We start from the raw sequence: 17,196 nt of genomic DNA, 5'->3' as shown, positions 1-17,196 counted from the left end.
GTCAATTAGGTTTAGTAGTGCAAATCTGTTCTTTACATAGGATTTAAATTCCACGGGGAGGTTCTTTAGCTTGCGTTTTGGCACTCTTGCTGTTTAATGTTCTCCTTTGACTTTACTCTGAGATGCTAGATTACAGCTGTACATGTTTGCGCTATAAATCTTCTCTCTCGGAAGCCTCCTTTGCATTTGCAACATTCCCTTATTATTAATTGTTATTGATCTGTATTGCAAGCTTATAGTGCATTCTATTGTTGCCTTAAATCCCACTCCGTTCTCTGATTCCTTTTAATAAAGAGTTTAAGTTTAACAGGATTCCAGTCATTAACTCTCGTCCAGCAATAGCCCAAATTCTATTAGTCCTAGGACCAAGTAGAGTAGACTCGTTGAACCAAACGCCAACTCAGGAGTCAACATTTGTATCAATCTATGTTGATTCAATGGTTCTGCAATATTATAAATGACTTATAAACTTGTGTGCTTTTCAAATTTGCACAATGGCACCAAATTGATGGACAGCAAAGACTAGACCTCACGGGACAGGATCTAAATTTGAAATGAACTTGGGTTTCAGCAGAAATGGAAGTAAGATACAAGGGTTGAATGAAAAGTAATGCCTCCACCTTCATTACTTGGGTTTGGATGGGAATATTTTAATAAATCAAAGACAGAAATAATCCTTAGAATGTGCACTTTAACTTGCTTGAAATTTCTCTCTGATACGACAATCGTCTTGAATCAATCTGTCAAACTTTTGCTTGTGAAACTCGGTGGTTGCTGTCACAGGACGTCCAACTGTGAACATTAGGAAGAACTTCCTGACTGTGAGAGCCGTTCAGCAGTGGAACTCTCTGCCCCGGAGTGTGGTGGAGGCTCCTTCTTTGGAAGCTTTTAAGCAGAGGCTGGATGGCCATTTGTCAGGGGTGATTTGGATGCAATATTCCTGCTTCTTGGCAGGGGGTTGGACTGGATGGCCCATGAGGTCTCTTCCAACTCTTTGATTCTATGATTCTATGATTCTTTTTTTGTCATACAAGTCAGATGTTCCCACCGCAACATCTTTAAACTTCCTCGCCCAACGATGCACAGTACGCACATCAACACAATCACCATAAACAGCTTGCATTCTCTGATGGATTTCCCTTGGGGTGACACCTTCTGCTGCCAAGAATTCAATAGCTGCACGTTGCTTAAATCGCATTGGCCGACTGTCTGCGCAGGGTTCCATGGTTCGCACTTTAACAACACAACTATTCAATGCTAAGGCTCCCCCTCAGAATGGAACTGTAGAGGAGAGTCTACTGAACAAGCCAGTACCTGCCACATGCCAGTATTGCCATTTGTGTGAGTACTGTGTGTCATTGGTCTAGTAAGTTTAAAGATGTTGAGGTGACACTTTCTGCTATCAAGAATTAATGACTGCATGTTGCTTAAGTTCCATACTTTGCACTTTAACAACACAACAGTTCAATGCTAGGTCTTCCCATCAAAATGGAACTGTAGAGAAGAGTCTACTGAACAAGCCAGTACGTGCCGCATACCATTACTGCCATCTGTTGAGGAGTTACAAAGGTGGAGGCATTACTTTTCATTCAACCCTCATCAATATAAACTATTTTAAAAATTCACCAAAAAAAAACCCATTAAAACATATTCAAAGTTAAAACCACAGCACTAACTAAGAATACAGTGTTTGTTCTCCTTTGCTCAGAGTTCACCTGGGCACTGCAATTCAAAAAGGAGATGGAGAAACTGGAAAGTGACCAAATACAGGCATCCAAAATCATCAAAGATCTGGAATCCATGAATCCCTCTATGGAGTGGATGAGAGAGCTGGGGATGTTTAGCCAGGAGATGAGAAGGCCAAGAGTGGGCATGAGAGCCAAGCTTAAATATTGGGAAGAAGGTCACATTGAGGAAGGAGCAAGGCTTGTTTTGTGATCCTCCAGAGACTAGGACACCGCAGAAGCAGGAAAAAGAAATTCCCCCTCAATGTCAGGAAGAGCATCTTGATGGTAAGAAGAGCTGTTTGACAGTGGAAAGTGCTTCTTCCTGGGAGTCCAGTGGATTCTTCTTCTCTGGAGGTTTTTAAGCAGAGGCTGGATGGCCATCTGTCAGGAAGGCCTTGATTGGAATTTCCTTTCTTTCAGAAAGGGGTGGACTGGATGTCCTTTGGAGTCCCTTCCACTCTACGAGTCTATGAATACAGGGATAATAAGGGGAATTCCAGACAGCCAACAATTAAGTGCCAGTTAACACCTCCCAAAAGGAAAAAGGAAGAGGGGCCGACCAAGGGCAAGATGGATGGATGGCATCCTTGAAGTGACTGGACTGACCTTGAAGGAGCTGGGGGTGGTGACGGCCGACAGGGAGCTCTGGCGTGGGCTGGTCCATGAGGTCACGAAGATTCGGAGACGACTGAACGAATGAACAACAACAACAACACCTCCCAAACAAAGGATGCCCCCAGGCAGCAGCAGCCAGGCTTTGCACTTGCAAGGCTACTTAATTGCTAATCAAGCTGGCTAATTGCAACAATCACACTTGCCTCAAACACACAAGAGTTCTTTCTACCATCCTGGACATTCCACATATATATCTACACCCCACTTGCCTCATTCCCACTGACCTCTGAACAAACCTCTGAGAATGCAGGCAAAACGTCAGGAGAGAATACTACTGGAACATGGCCATACAGCCCGAAAAACTCACAGCAGCCCATTTATGAATACAATTTAGGCATATGCATTTATTTCATCCAAAAGTCAATTACTTAGCTAAGTATTAAATACAGAACAAGACCAAGTTAGTATTCCAATAATGTAAATTATTTTCTCAACTTAATTGTCTGCTAAGTTATTTTCTCAACTTAATTGTCTTCCAACATCCTTCTGATGTGTTTCTCTGAATAGTCCTGTCTCAAAAAGCAAGGTTACAACAGCAAAACAACAGAGGGGAAAACAATCGGGCACATCTAATCAGCTCTCAACAAAAGATTGCCCCAGGTACTGCCAGGCCATCAAATGCTAATCAAGGTGGTCAGTTGAAACATTCACACCTAGCTCCAACAGACAAGAGTTCTTTGTCTCACCCTGGTCATTCCACAGATATATAAACCCTTTTTCCCAGTTCCAACAGACGTCACTATCTCTGAGGATGCTTGCCATAGATGCAGGCAAAACGTCAGGAGAAAATGCCTCTAGAACATGGCCATATAGCCTGAAAAAACCTACAACAACCCAAAGCAAGGTTAGTTTCTGTTCATAGAATTGGAAGGGGCCCCTGAGGGCCATTTTGTCCAACCCCATTCTATCAGGCAAGAAGACACCAACGAAACCTTCCCAACAGATGGCCATCCAGCCTCTGCTTGAAAACCTCCAGAGGAGGAGACTCCACTAGGCTCCCAGCCTCTTCCATGTTGAGCAGCCCTTACTGTCAGGAGTAGACCAGGGAATCCAAATTACTGACCCGTTAAGCCCTTCTCTTATGTAAATCCCATTGCATAAGCCTTCATGGCCTGGAGTCCATTAGATGCCCGAAGCATTTTCCTTTGCTGGCCGGTACATATGGGTGCAGTGAGATGTGGTCAGAAGGAAATAACATGTACCAAAGATTAAAAAATAATACAGGCACTAAATATTACATAAAAGCTCCAAATAAAAATAGCCTGCCCTTGGGTGGCTCCCTTTCTGTTTTTCTCCGGCTCCTTCCGGCTTCTTCACCTGGGCTTTTAGTGCTTGCCTCCTGCTCTTGGTTGATAGGTTTTAGAACACTGCAGCCTTGTTTGATTCGCTTGGTTCTAGTTTTGTTGGGTTTCGGCCGCTCCAGTTTGAAACTTCTATTGCCAAGATTTTGAAGGATTTCTTTATTCTTTGCGCATTCATGAACTCCAAGTGAGGCCCAGTTGTTGAAAGTCAGCCAGTTCTATGGTGGGTCCAGTGCTTTTTTGGGGAAATTCACAGAGTTGGAACCCCAAAGGTCATCTAGTCTAACCCTCTGTCAGTGCAAGAATCCACTGCTAAAGCAACTCCGTAAACCGTTTCAACCAAATATCTATGAAACCATTGATAGAATCCTAGAGTTGGAAGAGACCTCATGGGCCATCCAGTCCAACCCCCTGCCAAGAAGGAGGAAAATCACATTCAAAGCACCCCCGAGAGATGACCATCCAGTTTCTGTTTAAAAGCCTCCAAAAAAGGAGCCTCCACCACACTCCGAGGCAGAGAGTTCCACTGCTGAACAGCCCTCACAGTCAGGAAGTTCTTCCTAATGTTCAGGTGGAATCTCCTTTCTTGTAGTTTGAAGCCATTCTTCCATTGCGTCCTAGTCTCTAGGGCAGCACTGAGATTATTTTTCCTAATTTTAGGTGGAATTATCATAGGCCTCTTCTACACTGCCATACAAAATCCAGATTATCTGCTTTGAAGTGGATTATATAGCTGTGTACACTCATATAATCCAGTTCAAATCAGATAATTATGGATTATATGCTTTGCTAATCTGGATTATATGGCAGTGTGGAAGGGGCCTTAGTCTCTGGAGCAACAGAAAACCAGCTTTCTCCATTTTCTCCATGTCATCCATTTGGTTATTTAAAGACAAAGAGTTAGGTCTACTCCAGTCTGAGTGTTGAGCAAAGGAGACCAGGGTTCAAATCCATACCAGTCATAGAAACCCATTGGATGAGCTTGGGCAGGGCACATACTCTCAGCCTTAGAATTCGCCCCTACCAATCTCACAAGCTTGTCTTATTTATTTACTTTATTTGTATACCGCATTCTCTCAGCCCGTAGGTAACTCAGTGTGGTTTACAACCAGGTCAATATACAAAGTGCACAACACTAGCATTTAAAAACAGTAACTAAGGCAACTACATCAATATAACAGCACATTAATACATCAGTATAACGTCAATACATCCATATAACTAACCCATCACGTCTCATCAGTAAAGTCATAATCCGATTTCCTCGTCCATCATTCCAAGTTCCAAGATCAATCAGTTAATTGCACTGCTTAATTAAACGCCTGTTCAAAGAGCCAGGTCTTCACACTTCTTCTGAACGTCAGCAGGGAGGGGGCCGATCTAATGTCTGCGGGAAGGGCGTTCCACAGCCGAGGGGCCACCACTGAGAAGGCCCTGTCTCTCGTCCCCACCAGCCGTGCCTGTGAGGCTGGCGGGATCGAGAGCAGGGCCTCCGTGGACGATCTTAATGTCCTAACTGGTTCATAGGGGGTGATGCGTTCGGACAGATAGGTCGGGCCAGAACCGTTTAGGGCTTTAAAGGCTAAAGCCAGCACTTTGAATTGTGCCCGGTAGCAGACTGGCAGCCAATGGAGCTGGCGCAACAGAGGAGTGCTGTGCTCCCTGAGTGCCGCTCCTGTTAGTAACCTGGCTGCCGATCGTTGGACCATCGCTGTGCCCACAAGACCAAGTCTTGTGGGCACAAGGGAGAGAGCCTTCTCCTCTGTGGCTCCCCAACTCTGGAACTCATTACCTGGAGGGATCAGGAAAGCCCCTTCACTAGAAATGTTCAAAAAGAACCTTAAAACCTGGCTCTTCCGCTGCACCTTTGGTGAGTAGGTGCATAACAACTCCTCTGCTGCACCAGCTCCACTGGCTGCCGATTTGCTACCGGGCTCAATTCAAAGTGCTGGCGTTGGCCTTTAAAGCCCTAAACGGTTCTGGCCCAACCTACCTATCCGAACATATCTCGGCCTATCAGCCCACCAGGACCCTAAGATCTTCTGGGGAGGCCTTGCTCTCTATCCCGCCTGCTTCACAGGTGCGGCCAGCGGGGACGAGAGACAGGGCCTTTTCTGTGGTGGCCCCTCGGCTCTGGAACGCCCTTCCCATGGAGGTAAGATCAGCCTCCTCGCTGATGGTATTCCGAAGAAGACTAAAAACTTGGATGTTCAAGCAGGCATTTGGCTAATTCGGTGCAATGAATGTGTTGATTACGGATTGGTAATATGGATGATGCAATTGGACCACGATTTTAGTTAGGAGATGTATTGGATTGTGATTTCGTGTAATATTGTGTATTATGTTTTTTATGGTTTTAATTGTATACTGTGCACTGTATATTTTGTTGTAAACTGCGTTGAGTCGCCAATTAGGCTGAGAAACGGCGGTATACAAGGACAATAAATAAATAAATAAATAAATAAATAAATAAATAACATGCTACTACTGCTCCCCTCAAGGCTTCTGCCACTGGAGTATACGCCCTCCACATGGGAAGTTTAGTTCTATAACTGTCTGTTTTTTATGAGCTCCCTTCAAATAACTTGCTCCTATTTTTTCTCATTATAGTTTTTAACTGTTTTATCCTGTACATGCGGCCCGCCCACTGAATCGTGATTGCGTGTATTAGAATGGGGTTTTTTTCTTTCCTCCTATGTAATTTTGATGATATTGATTGTTGTTTATGTTTTTGTTTTATTTCATTTTAATGTTGTCTGGGCTTGGCCCCATGTAAGCTGCTCCGAGTCCCCACAGGGGAGATGGTGGTGGGTATAAATAAAGTTTATTATTATTATTATTATTATTATTATTATTATTATTATTATTAGAATACAGCAGCAAACTTACTTTGACTAAATATCAAAAGCCGATATGGTGTTAAGATTTGTCTGTTGGACTAAGATTTGGGAAGTTTCTTGTGTTCTTTCAAGTTCTTTCCAACTTACGGCAACAGTGAGAGGACCCTCTCATGACTCTCAGCTCAGTACTGAATGACCTTGGACAAATCATACTCTTTCTGGTGCATCTCTACACTGTAGAATCGATGCAATTTGACATTAGTTGAATCGCCATGGCCCAATGCTATGGAAGTCTCCATGCATCATAATATTTCTGTTTTCCCATTCTTTACAAGCTTGCCTTTTGTCACCCTCTTCTTGCCAATTTCTGCAGGGAAGTGATCCAAATCGACCAGTTCCTGAAGGAGACGGCCGCCCGCGAAGCCAACGCCAAAGTTCGCCTCCAGCAATTCATCGAGGAGCTCCTGGACCGTGCCGACCGAGCGGAGAAGCAGCTGCAAATCATTAGCAGCAGTTGCGGGACAACCCCCAATTGCAGCCTTGGCCGATGCAGCGTGCCGGGCTCCAAGAGCTCCGGAAGACCGGTACCTATTCTTATTCTTATTATCATCGTCATGGCCCTCACTTTCCGAATCATAATCCCCACCTTCCCTATCAATAAGGTTAATGCCTTCATGTTGCTCTGAAGCAGGCATGGGCCAGCTTTGACCCTCCAGGTGTTTTGGACTTCAACTCCCACAATTCCTAACAGCCAGTTGAAGTCCTGGAGGGCCAAAGTTTGCCCATGCCTGGTCTATGCTGTTGCTTTCTAAGTAAGTTGAAGGAGCTCTCCAAGGTGCTGAAGGCATGTTGCCACTTGGGTTCAGCACCTTGGAGAGCTTCAGAGCATGTTTATGGTCTTATCAACATGGAAACCAACACTGCCCTTGCATGATAGAGTCCAAATGTTGCAATGGCTTCCATCCTTGGAAACAATAGTCAAAACAATTGGATAGCAAGTTACGGAAAAGTCAGAATGCACAGTTCTCCCATTCCTGCTCTACAGGATTCAGGATAAAATAAGTCCATTTAAATGATGGCACAAAAGTAACACACACAAATATGTAAATGTATAAGAATTTCCAAATAACAACTTACAGTTATATAAAAAATGACCTCAAAATATATTTCCTAGCTTTTGTCAAGGCCAATTTTTCAATAACTTCAGCTTGCTTAGCTCAATTCATTTTCAATGCATGAAATCGCTAAATGGTTAAGTGGCTCTCAACTAATTTGTGCCCTGTTTTCATTGATTTGTCAGTTAGCTGAATTATCTTTCCGTTGAAAAACCATAACTGGTCCTATACACAGTTTAATGGCAGATATTGGCAAATATACATTGTAGTTTGTTGCCATAAATTGCATTCAGGTGTCTAATTGTGTGTCCCTGTTGGTTCTGCTGGACCTCTCAGTGACCTTTGATACCATCGACCATGGTATCCTTCTGAGTCGCCTTCCAGGAATGGGCCTTGGAGGTACTGTTTTACAATGGTCCTTTCTGGAGGGTCGTACCGGATGGCAACTATTAGTCAGAGGTATAATAGTAGTATTACCAAATATAGGATTTGAACCCAGGTCTCCAAAGTCCTAATGTAACACGCAAATCTACCAAACTGTGCAATCCTTGATGTTTCCGTCTGCAGAGTTTACTCCACCCAAAGCCAAATTGGCCCTTCGTCCCTGTGCAGTTGCCCATTCCTATTTGTAATTATGGAATCGATAGAATTATACATCTAGGTTCCTCTTAACAGGGCAATTAAATGCAATTGGCAACTTTCATCCAGAAAACAGCTCCAAAAGTTCGCCTCCCTCCCTTCTGCAATTGTTAATCATTCTAGCCCTGGATAGAAAAGCCATTTGTTATGTTATAGATCCACTACCATATTGACATCTGCATCAGACCACATGGATGGCTTTAATTGAAAATTATACAGCATAGAACTTTTCTTGGGGCCTTTCCACACCTTGTACACACCACAATTGGCTAACATTCCATAGCATTGAACCACAGCAGGTAAAGTGGTGTCAAACTGTGTTAATTCTGCAGTACAGATGCACCCAAGGATACCTCTGCTTTCTGATGGTTCAATGTGCACAAACTTGGTACCATACACCAAAATTATTTTTAAAGCATTGTGTATAGAATTACCGTCCTTCTCTACATTTAAGTTGTATTAAAAGTCAATGTAAAGATTTTCCCTTGATTTTAAGTCTAGTCAAGTCAACTCTGGAGGGTGGTGCTCATCTCTATTTCTAAGATGAAGAGCCGGCGTTGTCCGTAGACACCTCCAAGGTCATGTGGCCAGCATGACTATATGGAGCACCATTACCTTCCTGCCAGAATGGTGCCTATTGATCTCACATTTGCATGTTTTCGAACTGCTAGGTTGGCAGAAGCTGGGGCTGTCAACAGAAGCTCACTCCGCTCCCCAGATTCAAACTACCAACCTTTCAGTTAGCAAGTTCAGCAGCTCAGTGGTTTAACCCGCTGCACCACCAAGGTGTATACCAAACATAAATCAATATCATATTTGAGTCCAAGATATTTTATTATGCATATATGTGCATATAAAGGCATTCTAAAATCCAGGGAGAAATACGAAACACTTTTGGTCAGAAGCGTTTTGGATATTGGATGCTCAAGCTACACTTTCGAATATAATAAGTAAAAATTCCATGAAAGCTCTGGTTGCAAGTGGGAAGAAAAATTTTGAGTGATATATATGATAAATTAGGTACCAAGCACAGTTCTAAAATCCACTTTTTCTGTTTTGCAGAGAGACAGACATTCGGTTCCTGGTGCAACGGCCAACAGTTCCTATGCCAACCAAAGGTCTTCGTCCAGTACTGGGTAAGCTATTGCCTGGCAGGTCTAATTTTGCATTTCTAGCCATATTCTTCTGTTTTCTTTTCATTAGTCTAACTTTTAGGAGCATTTCCAGGGCTAGGAAACTTGCAGCCTTCCAGATGTTGTTGGAGTACAATTCCCATCCTGCCATTGGCTGTGCTGGCTTGGGTTGATGGGATGGGCAGTTTACATACATTCAAATATTTCACAGATGGAGTGAGGACCAAGACAGCAAAAGGAACAATACAGGCACACAAAAGCAGCTTGCCTTTGTGTGCCAATGGTCTTATCTTTTTATCCATATTTTTTAACTGTTGCTGGACCTATGCTACCATACAATAAAACCGTTGTGCCAGCCAAACTACTGACCTGAACATCGGTGGTTTGAATCCGTGAGACAGGGTGAGCTCCCATCTGTCAGCCCCAGCTTCCCATGCTGGGACATGAGAGAAGCCTCCCACAGGATGGTAACATTCAGGCTTCCCTTGGACAACGTCTCTGCAGACGGCCAATTCACTCACACCAGAAGTGACTTGCAATTTCTCAAGTTATTTCTGACATGACATAAACAGTTTGAAACTGCATTATATGGTCAGTGTGGATCCACGTAATGTAATTTAACTGCATAAAACCTCATATATATATATATGGGTCTGCAGTGGCCATATAATCTGGTTCCAAACAGATCCAGCCTGTGTTGTGTCCTGCCTTAAGCCTTGAGGAGAGGCGGGTAAGACATTGCTATCATCATCATCATCATCATCATCATCATCATCATCATCATCATAATTGTTATTCAGAGGCAAAAGAAAGCGGATTCTCTCAAGATAACTGCTCCATAAAGCATGCTAAAATGAAGATACCATTGGTGTGATGAAATTTGCACAGCAGTTACTGGTCTGACCAAGTCCATACCAGTAGAAATTATATCCAAAAAATAGCTTCTCATACTTTTCTGTTGTTGTTGTTGTTGGGAAAGACAAGATTCATTCCCCTTTTCTCCTCTCAATTGTGTTAATGGAGTAGAATATTCCTTTTGCACTTCGAATTCAGTTTGTAGCAATGGAAGTAAGCTGAGTCCTCGTGGACAACAAGTTAAACATGAGCCAACAATGTGATGTGGCGGCAAAAAAAAAGCCAATGGGATTTTGGCCTGCATCAATAGGAGCCTAGTGTCTAGATCTAGGGAAGTCATGCTACCCCTCTATTCTGCTTTGGTTAGACCACACCTGGAATATTGTGTCCAATTCTGGGCACCACAATTGAAGAGAGATGTTGACAAGCTGGAATGTGTCCAGAGGAGGGCGACTAAAATGATAAAGGGTCTGGAGAACAAGCCCTATGAGGAGCGGCTTAAGGAGCTGGGCATGTTTAGCCTGAAGAAGAGAAGACTGAGAGGAGATATGATAGCCATGTATAAATATGTGAGAGAAAGCCACAGGGAGGAGGGAGCAAGCTTGTTTTCTGCTTCCCTGGAGACTAGGACGCAATGGAACAATGGCTTCAAATGACAAGAAAGGAGATTCCATCTGAACATGAGGAAGAACTTCCTGACTGTGAGAGTCGTTCAGCAGTGGAACTCTCTGCCCCAGAGTATGGTGGAGGCTCCTTCTTTGGAGGCTTTGAAACAGAGGCTAGATGGCCATCTGTCAGGGGGGCTTTGAATGCAATATTCCTGCTTCTTGGCAGAATGGGGCTGGACTGGATGACCCATGAGGTCTCTTCCAACTCTTTGATTCTATGACCAAGAGAGAAATAGAACAAGAGAAATTGAGACATTTTAACAGCTGCTGGAACAAATAGGATGGCAAAGGATTAATTGGAACTAAACCTATCCATATGAGAAAGGATAGGACTTGGACAACATTGGAAAGGTCATAGAGTGCATTTTCACTTTAGACTTAGAGCAGTTTGACGACACTTTAATTCCCATGGTTTAATACTATGGGATGCTGGGAGATGTAGTTTTCCAAGGTTTTTAGCCTTCTCTGCCAAAGAGTGCTGGAGCCCCACCAAACTACAAATCCCAGGATTTCATAGCGTTGATCCATGCCAGTTAAAGTAAGGTCAAACTGCATTCATTCTACAGCATAGATACACCCAGTATTATCTATGGCGAATGTGCTAGTACGGCAGTACCAGGAGCTCCAAATTTATTTGCTTTGTATTAAATGTTTGCTTGCAGCGCTGGGTTTCAGGGACTCTGCAGATAGGTGGCTTCCTTTGGTTGCAGTCGTAGGGCAAGTCACCTGTCCATCATCGTTAAGTTTTGGTTCCGCCCCTTGCTCAGGGCAATTGGGTAGGGAAGGGAGCCATTTTTAGTTAGTCTCCGCAAGGAAAACTAATGTATAGGACGTGTGCAAGCTTCCCCTGTACAAAAGCTTCAACCCTTAAGACTTTCCAGGGGGAAACAGTCTTAAGAGCATCCAAGACCTTCCGGGGGAGAACAGTCTCAAGAGTCTCCAAAGATTTCCAGGGAAACAGCCCTAAAGACCAAAGAACTCCAGCTGGAGAACATCTAAGCCTTTACTGGTAGGTCCACTCGGTGTTCGAGAAGCAGTTTGACCCGGTAGCGGAGTCCACATCAGTAAGGGTTAGATCACAGTCAGCCTGGGAGAAGTTAAAAAGGGGATTTTCCTTTAAAGTAAAGAAGAAGTTATTGAAGACAGTTGCCTGTCCTTCAAGATTAGGAAGCCACCAGTTGCATAAAAGCCTGGAATCATTTGTTTAGCTTTATTGAAGACAAGAGAAGTTTCTGTTTGATTGTTCATTCATAAAATACTTTGTTATACTTCACAAGCCATCTAAAGACCATTTGTGGTGGAAAACCTCTGAGAACTTCTCCTTGGGGCCCCTGGCTTCCCGCTGGGCAAAGGTTGCACGTCCTGTTTAAAGGCAATTATTTACAGTCCCAGCATGCGACAGAACAGCGAAAGTAACATTTCTGCACAGAATGTGTGTTCTCTTTACCGAAAAATCTGCATAGGACACCCCCTGATGGTTTCCATGCACAAAACCCCAAGTGCATCTTTTGGCATAGAATAAATCAAGAATTAAGAGTAGTCACCAAGCTTTTAATGGCTTTCTATCTGTAAAGAGAAAAATGGTAAAATTATGCCTTTTCCCACCTGCGAGAATGGATTTTATGAAGATTTACATCCTTACTTAGAGCATGAGAAAAATGACATTCAGCAACTCACTGAAACGCATCCCTTTATTTAAATATATGCAGCTTTTAGGCTCATTTATTCTCTGCCGGTGCTCCTTGTCTAAGAAAGAAAAAGGTCCCTAAATGGGAATTTTGCAGCTACCCCCCACGCTCCAGCTCAGAAAATGAGTTAAGAAAATGGATCGTTTAGCTTAAGCAAGGAGGAGAAAGAGATGGCATTCAAGGGGAGAAAGCGAGAGTGCTGGATTCATCTTTATAGAGTGCTAGAGTTGGAAGGGACCCCAAAGGACATCTGGTCCAACCTTATTCCATCAGGCAGGAGAACACAATCCAAGGTTTGCAGCTACTCGCCCGAGTTTTTAATTAGTTTTTAATTAGTTATTCTTTTAATTATTACATGCAGCCTGCTCATTGTCATTGTGTTTGGGCTTATTGTAATTTTATATTGTTATGTATTCAAATGTTTTATGTAATTATGATGTTGTTGTTTATTGTTTGCGTTTTCGGTTTGCGTTTTCGGTTTCTCTTTTTTGTTATTGTTGTTTGGGTTTGGCCTCATGTAAGCCGCTCCAAGTCCCCATTGGGGAGATGGTGGCAGGGTATAAATAAAGATTGTTGTTGTTGTTGTTGTTGTTGTTGTTGTTGTTGTTGTCCTGGACTCATCGCTGAGCCTGGAAACCCAGGTCTCGGCGGTGGCCAGGGAAGCTTTTGCATAATTAAAACTTGTGCGCCAGCTGCACCCATGCCACAGTGGTCCACGCTCTGGTTACATCCCGGATAGATTACTGCAATGCACTCTGTGTGGGGCTGCCTTTGAAGACTGTTCAGAAACTTCAACTAGTTCAATGGTCAGAAGCCGGACTGCTTACCGGTAGCGCCATACAGGGAGCACACCCCCCCCCCCCGTTATGTCAACTCCAATGGCTGCTGGTCCATTTCCGAGCACAATTCAAGCTGCTGGTTTTGGCCTATATAGCCCTAAACGGCTCCAGCGTAGCTTACTTCTCCAAACGTACCTCCCTCTATGTTCTGCCTCATAGTTTAAGATCCACCAGGGAGGCCCTGCTCTTGGTCCCACCAGCCCCGCAAGCGCGTCTGGTGAGGACGAGGGACGGGGCCTTCTCGGTGGTGACCCCCCGCTTGTGGAACTCGCTCCCCAGTGAGATCAGATTGGCATCCTCCCTCCTTTCCTTGAGGAAAAAACTGAAATTGTGGTTTTGGAACCAGGCGTTTGGCTAGCAGGCATAACAGCACTTTGGACATTGAACTGGACCATATAATGATTGTTATGAAGGAGCCTCCACCACACTCCGGGGCAGAGAGTTCCACTGCTGAACAGCTCTCACAGTCAGGAAGTTCTTCCTCATGTTCAGATGGAATCTCCTTTCTTGTAGTTTGAAGCCATTGTTCCATTGCGTCCTAGTCTCCAGGGGAGCAGGAAACAAGCTTGCTCCCTCCTCCCTATGACTTCCTCTTACATATTTATATCATATCTCCTATCAGCCTTCTCTTCTTCAGGCTAAACATGCCCAACTCTTTAAGCCGCTCCTCATAGGGCTTGTTCTCCAGACCCTTGACCATTTTAGTCGCCCTCCTCTGGACACATTCCAGCTTATCAACATCTCCCTTCAATTATGGTGCCCAGAATTGGACACAATATTCCAGGCAGAATAGAGGGAGATTATGACTTCCCTCCATGGTCACCAAACTCCTACATCACACTGTTCTCTGGATACCTTCTGTCTTCTCCATCTCCTTCTTGAACTGGACACAGGGATATTATTCCAGGTGAGGTCCAACCAAAGCAGAAGAGAGGGAGACTATGATTTTCCTCCATGGTCACCAAACTCCTATGGATGCAGCCTGGAGAATCGCATTAGCTTTTTTAGCTGCCGCATCACACTGTATGCTTATGTTCACCTTGTGATCTACTAAGGCACCTAGATTCCTTTCACATGGACTCCACCACCATCCCTTCCAACTTGAAGGTTTCCATTCTGAAAGTTCATAGAATCATAAAGTTGGAGGAGACTCCCAGAACCATCCAAGCCCTCCTGACAGATGCCCATCCAGCCTCTGTTTGAAACCCACTACTGAATTATTGTTGTTCATAGAATCAAAGAATAATAAAGTTGGAAGAGACCACTTGGGTCATCTAATCCAACCTCAAGCCATTCAGAGAAAGCACAAAGTATCCCTGATAGATTGCCATCCAGCCTTTGTTTAAAGGTTTTCAAGGGGAGATTCCACCACACCCTGAGGCAGAGAGTTCCACTGTTGAACAGCTCATACTTGTTATTGTTATCTTTATTTATACCTTGCAGTTCTCCTTGTGGGGACTCAATGCGGCTAACTCCCCATACTAGAGAAGGAGACTCCGCCAGACTTCTAAACAACAATTCATCAGTGGGTTGTTGTAGTTTTTTCGGGCTATATGGCCATGGTCTAGAGGCATTCTCTCCTGACGTTTCACCTGCATCTATGGCAAGCATCCTCAGAGGTAGTGAGGTCTGTTGGAACTAGGAAAAAGAGGTTTATATATCTGTGGAAAGACCAGGGTGGGACAAAGGACTCTTGTCTGCTGGAGCTAGGTGTGAATGTTTCAACTGACCACCTTGATTAGCATATAATCAAGGTGGTCAGGCAGTGCCTGGCAGTGCCTCAAGCAATCTTTTTGTTGAGAGGTGATTAGATGTCCTTGTCTGTTTCCTCTCTGTTGTTGTGCTGTTGTAATGTTAGAGTTTTTTAATACTGGTAGCCAGATCAATTCATCAATCTCTGGACCAAATGAGCCTTAAGAAATTGACCCCCAAATGCTGGTGCTGATGCTGATACTGATGTTATGAACTGCCCATATAGGTTTGGGGAGGGTTTGTATGCCCACCTCTTATGAATCATTTGGTCCAGACTCTTTAGAATAGAATAGAATAGAATAGAATAGAATAGAATAGAATAACTTTACTGCACAATGAAATTACACATCACAAAATAACACACCATCCCTCCGCACCTCAGCCACCACCGCAGAGCCCCCAATACCACAGTTTTAGGCAGTGTATCATAGAATCATCCATTTGGAGGCAACTCCAAGGGCCATCCAGTCCAACCCCCTTTCGCCAGAACCATCCCGACAGATGGCCATCCAGCCTCTTGCTTTACTTTACTTTACTTTACTTTACTTTACTTAGGCGATCCCTTGTTTTTCGAGGATGATTGTCTTCCAGTGTTCTCGTGGGTCCATATGTGGCTGTGGAGCCCTATTCTTGCTCTGCATCTTCTTCCGCAGTGAGGGCATCGGTTTCCAGGTGGAAGGCCGTCTCGGTCGGGGTTGGCTTGACGCGCCTTCCTCTTGGCACACTTCTCCCTTTCACCCTCCATTCGTTCCTCTTCAAATTCTGCAGCACTGCTGGTCACAGCTGACCTCCAGTTGGAGCGCCCAAGGGCCAGGGCTTCCCAGTTCTCGGTGTCTATGCCAGAGTTTTTAAGGTTGGCTTTGAGCCCATCTTTCAATCTCTTTTCCTGTCCACCAACATTCCGTTTTCCGTTCTTGAGTTCGGAGAAGAGCAACTGCTTTGGGGGAAGGTGGTCGGGCATCCAGACAATGTGGCCGGTCCAGCGGAGTTGATGGTGGAGGACCATCACTTCAATGCTGGTGGTCTTTGCTTCTTCCAGCATGCTGACGTTTGTCCGCCTGTCTTCCCAAGAGATTTGCAGGATTTTCCAGAGGCAGCGCTGATGGAATCATTCCAGGAGTTGCATGTGACGTCTGTAGACAGTCCACGTCTCACAGGCATATAGCAGGGTTGGGAGGACAATAGCTCTATAAACAAGCACCTTGGTATCCCTATGGATGTCCCGGTCCTCAAACACTCTCTGCTTCATTTGGAAAAATGCTGCACTCGCAGAGTTCAGGTGGTGTTGTATTTCGGTGTCAATGTTGACTTTGGTGGAGAGGTGGCTGCCAAGGGAGCGGAAATGATCAACATCCAGCTTCTACTTGGGTGCTCTTAAGGCTGACTTGGTTTTATGATTGCAGGGCCTCCAGCCACGCCAAAGCCGTGTCGCAGAGTTCCGGCTGCTATGACAGCGACAGCCCCGAATTGTACCATGGAGAGGAAAATGCAGACTACCAGAGCGGCCAAAGCCGTGGCTCCGATGGCGGCTTCGACCGGTCCAACGCGGTGCGTGGGTCAGGCCTCCGCAGGCAGGCCATCCAGAACTGGCACCGCCGGCCGTACCGCAACAGCACCGAAGGGGAGGAAGGGGACGTCTCCGATGTCGGTTCCAGGACAACTGAGTCAGAAGCTGAAATCTGGGAGACGGAGCCGAGGGTGCAGCCGGAGGCCCAGCAGGTGAACTTCTCCAGACCTGGGAACAACTCCCGGTTGCCAGGTGAGTTGGGGTTGCAATGGATCCAGATCCAAAACCTGAGCCTTAAGGATGTCCATTAGTGACCTCAATAAGCATTATGTACCAATCACATCCTTGCCATTCCAACACACATACATTCACCTAGAGTGGTGTCAAACCTCAGTCATTCTACAGAGTAGATGCTCCCAAAATGCTGTTGAACTGCAGTCATTCTACAGTCTACCGA

At 44.6% G+C, this 17,196-nt stretch overlaps 1 protein-coding gene across 1 annotated transcript in view; it reads left to right on the top strand.

Moving 5' to 3' along the window:
- FBXO41 (F-box protein 41) overlaps positions 1-17,196 on the top strand; it is a 116,839-nt gene that overhangs the window by 65,947 nt on the left and 33,696 nt on the right. Inside the window, exons 3-5 of the mRNA XM_067468533.1 lie at positions 6,917-7,127; positions 9,360-9,433; positions 16,636-16,991. Of these exons, the coding sequence (XP_067324634.1) occupies positions 6,917-7,127; positions 9,360-9,433; positions 16,636-16,991 (641 nt within the window). The remainder of the gene's footprint in view (positions 1-6,916; positions 7,128-9,359; positions 9,434-16,635; positions 16,992-17,196) is intronic.

The sequence above is a fragment of the Anolis sagrei genome, chromosome 5 (genome assembly GCF_037176765.1).
Source record: "Anolis sagrei isolate rAnoSag1 chromosome 5, rAnoSag1.mat, whole genome shotgun sequence".
Taxonomy (NCBI): Eukaryota; Metazoa; Chordata; class Lepidosauria; order Squamata; family Dactyloidae; genus Anolis; species Anolis sagrei.
Note: the sequence above shows the minus strand (reverse complement) of the source record. Positions and strands in the feature narration are given on the sequence as shown.